At 59.4% G+C, this 6,000-nt stretch overlaps 1 protein-coding gene across 1 annotated transcript; it reads right to left on the reverse strand.

Moving 5' to 3' along the window:
- Positions 1–1,303: 1,303 nt before the first annotated feature.
- CCL25 (C-C motif chemokine ligand 25) lies at positions 1,304–4,981 on the reverse strand. Its single transcript, XM_059165121.1, has 6 exons — positions 4,910–4,981; positions 4,611–4,705; positions 2,677–2,794; positions 2,446–2,570; positions 2,004–2,123; positions 1,304–1,728 (listed from the first exon to the last, which is right to left on the reverse strand). The coding sequence occupies exons 2-6, from the start codon at positions 4,678–4,680 to the stop codon at positions 1,721–1,723; spliced, it is 441 nt and encodes a 146-aa protein (XP_059021104.1). The 5' UTR covers positions 4,681–4,705; positions 4,910–4,981; the 3' UTR covers positions 1,304–1,720.
- Between the last annotated feature and the right edge of the window lie 1,019 nt (positions 4,982–6,000).

A 6,000-nucleotide genomic window follows, 5' to 3' on the forward strand; every position in this document is an offset into this window, starting at 1 on the left:
CGTGCAGGTGAGACATAGGTGAAAGCTACCTTCCGCCCCGGGGTTGGGAGACAAGAGTCCCAGGGTGAACTTCAGACTCATGACTGACACAAAGCCAGGCTGCCGGTGGCCACCACTGGAAGCCCTGGTGGGGTTCACCGGTCCAGATGACAACGGCTCACGCTTCCTGACCATGTGCGACGTGCCGGGCCCCGTTCTAAGTAATCTCCAGCATTGACCCATGTCGTTGTCCTTGGAACTGCCTGGAATAGACACTGTTGGGCTCATCCCCAGTTTACAGATCGGAAAACAGGCTACAGAGCAGAAGGTGACCCTAAGTGGCAGGTAGCAAAGCCAGGGTTCAAAATGGGGCATCTGGGCCCGCCTCTCTGCCGTCACCAACCGGGCCATCATGCCTGGTTCCCCGGGCGGGCCACATCTACGCACCATGATGGCCCAGCTCCGTACCAGGAGACCGTGGACGCGTGGTCAATGTGAGTGTATGCCATGCCTGTCGCAGACAGTACATTCTTTTTTTAAAGTTTACTTATTTATTTTTTTAGCTATTGCTATACCCAATGTGGGGCTGGAGCTCACGACCCCAGGGTCCTGACCGCCAGGCAGGCAGCCCCCCCCCCCCGGGGAGTAATGCATTTAGTCCCTGTTGACTTGTCTGAGAAAAGCAGTGATCTCACCCATTCTATGAGACAAGGGGGGACCAAGGCTCACCGAGTTTGTAAAATCTGCCCGAGTTGCCTCCATAGCCTAGTGGGGCCTGGGTGCAACCCACTGGCCCACAAACTGCCTCTTGTCCTCTAGAGAGGGAGCATTTGGTTTTCATCTGGAATGTTCTCTGTCATGCTGGAAACACACTGCCAGAGGACAGGGCAGTTGGATGGCTTGAGTCTGGCCGAGTGACCAGAGTATGGCCCTACCTCTCCCTGCAGGATGGTCACTGATGCCTGGGCTGTATTCTTGGCCCGGTTTTGGTCCCCTTGGCCTACGAGGAGCTTCTCTGGACCCCTGTCAGAGCTTGCAGAGGACTCCTCCGCATTAGCTGGGGATCTGAGCCCAGGGATCTGAGCAGAACAAGCACAGTGAGCCCCGTTTTAGAGGCGAGGAAAGAGGTGCCAAGAGAACGAGTGGTTTGCCCAAGGTCACCAGCTGGACTCGCACCCGAGCCTGCAGCCAGCATGTCCCCCAGGAGCCGTCCGCCGTGAGGACTGCCAGCACAGATCTGGGGGTGGGACAGTCACGTGGGATTCCACACAGGCGGGGGCCGCGATGCACAGCCTATAATGAAACGTGACCGACAGGAACGGCATTCTGTCAAAGGTTTATTTAAAAACTGTAGAAAAGCACGGTCTGGGAGAAGCATCCAGGGATGGGTGCTTTGCAAGGACTCAGAGGGACCCAGGCAGGCGTGGCCCAGGACGGGTGGCAAGAGGCTCTGGTAGGCGAGGTATTCCAACCATCCTCTACAAACCCACTGCTTAGCGCTGACTCTGGCTCCTGGAGCAGGCAAGGGGGCTCGAAATAAGGTCAGCCCCCTCCTTCCAGCTGCCTGAGGAGCAGGATGTGGCAGGGGCGATAGGAGGTAGCCAGCCGCAGGCTCAGGCACAGGCACAGAGATTCGGCCCAAATGACAGGGAGGCTGGGGCACCCGGAGCCGCAGGGGGCCGTTGTGGTGAAGAAAGGTCCAGCCCATCTCGTGCTGGGCTAATCCTGGAGATGCTCGGGCTCATGGTCCTGCAGGGGGGATTGGAGAGGCCGGCAGGTGACCGGGACTGGAGTGGAGCTGGGGGCCCTGCCGCCCTTGGTCATTTCCTTGCAGTACTTGCTGAAGCCCCCTAGGCTGGGTTAGGGCAGTAAATGGCCACCTGAGTGTCAGCCTGCAGGGCTGACACAGGGCCAGCCTCCTTGGTCCAGGAAGGGAGTCCCCTCACCCAATCTGCTGCTCAGGAGCCCTCATCCTGTGGCAGTGGTGATGGGTGGATAGACAGCCACATCATCAGAATCCTTACCTGCATTAGCTTTTGTTCGGAAGGAAGTTTCCCTCTTATTGATTCTGCCGGGCCTCCTAAACTTGGCTGGTGGGAGTTTGGAGTTCCCAGGGCCTGTCTTCCTACATCTAAAGGGGGGGCCTGTACCAGAGAGAAAGGAATAGATAAGAGTTCCGTCAGTGCTCTCTGAGCACCTGGATCCAGCCGAGCCTGAAACTGTTGGCTAGTCACTTGAGCTGATGAGCTTCCCATTTGCTTGAGTTTGCCATCTCTAGCAATGGAAAAGTCTGGGCTGAAAGAGTTGTTCATTCACTCAGTCTCCACTCACCAGCAATCTGCCCTCTTTGGGGTGGTGACAGCTGTCAGCATGCTGGACTTTGATCCCCTCCTTTGGGGGTTCAGAAGCCAGGGGCCCACAGCAGGGAGGGGGAGGCCCCAGATGCTAGGCTTGGGTTTCACGCACCGTGAAAGTGTCTCTGGAGGTGTTTTGGGAAGGTCTTGTTCCCAGCATCCAGGAAGTCTGTCATCTTCTGCACCCAGGTGTCCCTCGGGTTCGCACACAGCACCTTGTTTTTCGGTAATAAGAATCTGTGGGGGTGGGAAAGCGGGTCCCCAGGTTAGGGTGGGAGCAGGGAGCAAAGTTGTGAATGAGCACCGCCCCCCCGCCGCCCCAGCCTCCTGTGAGCCCACGCACATCACGGCAGGCAGGTTGCAGCTCCCGCTCACTTCCTGGCGCCGGTAGCCCTGGGCAAGCTGGAGCCGTTGGGGCCGCACGCAGCGGTTGTAGTGCAGGCAGCAGTCCTCTGAGACACCTGCAAACACGGCCGGAGGCTCAGGTCGCTGTGCGCACGCACACTGGGCAAGCACTGCCCCAGACGCACGCACCCCGAAACAGACCACAGCCCTCCCAGCCCCGGTGATAAGGAGGCTGGCTCGGCTCACCTTTGACCCCTGATATGGGGAGTTGGTAGGAGTTGGAGGGGGTCCACAGTCCAGGGCTGGGATGGGCCCAGGACCACACAATGGGTAAGGGATCAAAGCTGTCTCTACTCCTGCTCTGGGGTAGAGGGCAAGGGGTGCAAATGGTATGCTCCAAGGGGGGGCCAGGGGCCCCCATGCCCAGCCCAGTCCCTTCTAAAACGAAGGGTCTGGCCAGCTGCTTCTGATGTCCCAGCTCCTGCTCCAGGCTGGCCCTCCCGCCTAGAGCTCTCTCAAATGCCTCTGCCTCTGTCCCCATCAGAGTGACCACTCATTCAGCGGGCCAGAAACCAGGACGTCTCTGTTCGTTTACTGGTAGGTTGAAAAAAAGGCATCTCGAGTTCCTACTAGGTGCCGGATGTGTGCAGAGCGGAATTGGACATGGGGATCTCCCAGCCTGGGGACAGGGGGAGCCCAGAGGTCAGTTGTGCTGGGAGGTGGAGGAGCAGGGACCCAGAGCAGGGCGGGCTTGGGAGAGGAGGTGCTGGTGCCTGCAGGGCCGGGGAGGATGAGCAGGGGGACCTGATGAGACGGACAAGGAGAGGCCTTCAAAGCCCTGTGGGATCCATCCCTCCGCTGACCCCCGCCTCCAGGTGCCACACCTGGGTTCTGGCCACGTGCAGTAGTTGGGATGGGGGAGGAGGACTTGAGTGGTCTCCCGCATCTCCAAACCGTGGCCCCAGAGGGCAACGGGCAGGGGTGCTGGAAGGACCCTGGCTTGGAGTACCAGGCAAGCCGGGGGCCATTCTGTCCCCAAAATCAAAGGGCCCCAGGATGGGCCTCTGATAGCAGGACAAGGAGAACGAAGCCCAGCCCCAACCTGGGCAAAGGTAAGGTCTCCTGGAAGCAGGGCTAGGGCCTCTCAGGCCCAGTGAGGGGCAGGCGGGGCAGGGCGGGCAGGGAGGGTGGGGGTGGCTCTGGGGCTTTGACCAAGCCAGGGTCCCTGCTTAGCCAGTTACTGGGGCTCAGCTGCCTCCCCTGGGGCCCTGTCCTATGTCCTAGGGACGCAGGACACAGTGGCCGGGCTCTTGGTGGACACTGTATGTACCAAACCCTCAGATGCCTAATAGGGGGAGCAATGGGAAGGGACTCCCCATTAATAGCAGTAATGGCTGGCTGTGTTGCCACCGGGCACTGAAGAATTTTGCAAACATCAGCCCATTGGATTCTGGTGTCCTGTCTCTGCAGCGGGAATTCAGAGCCCCACTTTGCAGATGAGGAAACTGAGGCTCATGAAGACTGAGTAGTAACTCTCAGCCAGACTGCACAGGTAGCCTGTGGGGGAAGGGGGACACTCACTCCTGTAGGGTCCCATCGCTGCAGTGTGCCCCTGGCTATGCCACCCCTGCTCCTCACAGTCCCTGGGCTAGCTAGAGTCCCGGCAGGGAGGCCTTGGGTCACGAACCCCTTTGGATGCATCACAGGGGCTCTGGAAGGAGGGGCTGGGGGGCCTGCATGCCCTGGGGAGGTTCACAAATGCCAGGAGTTCCTACATCCCTGGGGGGCAGGAGTTGTCCAGCAGAATTCAGGGCAGAGATGGAACAGGGAGGCTTCTGGAGGAGGGGAGGGGCAAAGGGGGGAGGGCAGGAAGGAGGGGTAGGGAGAGGAGGGCTTCCCAGGAGGCAGGGTGGGCATGGCCCAAGACATTACCTTGAGCGTGGATGGTAGACCAGGCACCCACCAAGCTGGCCACGAGGCAGAGCAGGAGCCGCGGGTTCATGGTGCAGACTGGGCTTCCTCCTCGGCTGTGTTGAGGAGTAAGGGGAGAGGTAGGGGTAATGAGGACCCAAGATGGACAGCAGCGGGCCCTGGGAGCACCCCCATCTCAAGTCCGACCCCCAGGGCCCTCTGCACAGGGGAGGGACCAGGAGTGCTGGTAGGGCCCCTGCGCTGGTCTCAGCCAAGATGGGGGGGGGGGCCCCAGGGTGCGGAGAGGGGTCGAGACTCACCAACACCTGCAGGGACCCAGGAGCTGTGCCTGCAGGAGTGTCTCCACGCTCTCCTGCCTGGCAGGCTATTGGGTATCAGCCTTTATAGACGGGAGCCCCACCCTGCTGCCAAAGGCCCTCCACCCCCCCCCCGGCCCCCCTCCTCCTCTCTCACTCAGCCTCCGCCTCCACCTTGGGTTTCTCCCAGTTTCTCTTCCTAGCTCCTCTCTCCCATGTCAGGGTGCGCCTGGAGGGAGTTGGCTGTAGATACCTGGGGACACGAGGACCTACTTCAAAGAGCTGGCAGGAAACACTGCCTTTCTCAACTATGAGGATGTGAGACAGACAAGGGTTGGCTCCCTTGGGGGCTGGAGGCTGGACCACACAGATGGACAGACACAGCCTGCCCAGGCCCCTTGCAGGCTGGCTGCCTCCGGAGCCCCCGTGACTTCCTCCCCCATCTCAGCCAGCCCCTGCTTTCTCCCCCAAGGGACCCTTTCTTCTCCTCGCATTCCCTCTCCTGCTGGACCCCAGGGCGTACCTCGGCTTCCCACAGACTGGCCTCAGGCTGCCTAGAGCCTCTGCCTTGTTCCCTGCTCCCAAGCCACCTGTTCCCATGGGGCCCTGACTTCACCCCACTTTTTTCTCCTTCCCCACAATGGGGAGCCTTACAGTTCTGCAGAAATGCCCTGGTTTTGAGAGCAGGAAAATCCATAGAAGCAGAAAATAAAATCCGCCATTGCCATGGGCTGGGAGGGAAGAACAGGGGTTCGGTACTACGAGTATAGTAAGCCCATGAACCTTACGCTTTCTCTTTTTAAAGATTTTATTTGATCTGTTTTAAAGTTTTATTTATGTGAGAGAGAGCAGGCACACGCTCAGCAGGGAGAGGGGCAGAGAGAGAGGGAGAAAGACTCCCCAAGCAGATTCCGGGCTGAGCCCAGAGCCCTGGCCAGTTGGAGCTGATTCCAAGACCCTGAGATGGTGACCAGAGCTGAAATCAAAAGTCAGACGCTTAGCTGACGGAGCCAGCCAGGCGCCCCTGCGACCTTCCCTTCCAGCGGTATATGAATTTTCTCGAATATTATCTGGGGAAAATGTTATTAACAACC

The sequence above is a fragment of the Mustela lutreola genome, chromosome 2 (genome assembly GCF_030435805.1).
Source record: "Mustela lutreola isolate mMusLut2 chromosome 2, mMusLut2.pri, whole genome shotgun sequence".
Classification (NCBI taxonomy): domain Eukaryota; kingdom Metazoa; phylum Chordata; class Mammalia; order Carnivora; family Mustelidae; genus Mustela; species Mustela lutreola.

What these genes read in the sequence shown, in the direction of transcription:
- CCL25 (XM_059165121.1), bottom strand. Translation starts at nt 4,680, where the DNA reads ATGAACCCGCGGCTCCTGCTCTGCCTCGTGGCCAGCTTGGTGGGTGCC. An exon ending in GTCTACCATCCACGCTCAAG is followed by an intron (nt 2,795 to 4,610) that starts GTAATGTCTTGG and finishes CCGTGTTTGCAG; the next exon opens with GTGTCTCAGAGGACTGCTGC. An exon ending in CCTCCAGAGACACTTTCACG is followed by an intron (nt 2,124 to 2,445) that starts GTGCGTGAAACC and finishes TCTCTGGTACAG; the next exon opens with GCCCCCCCTTTAGATGTAGG.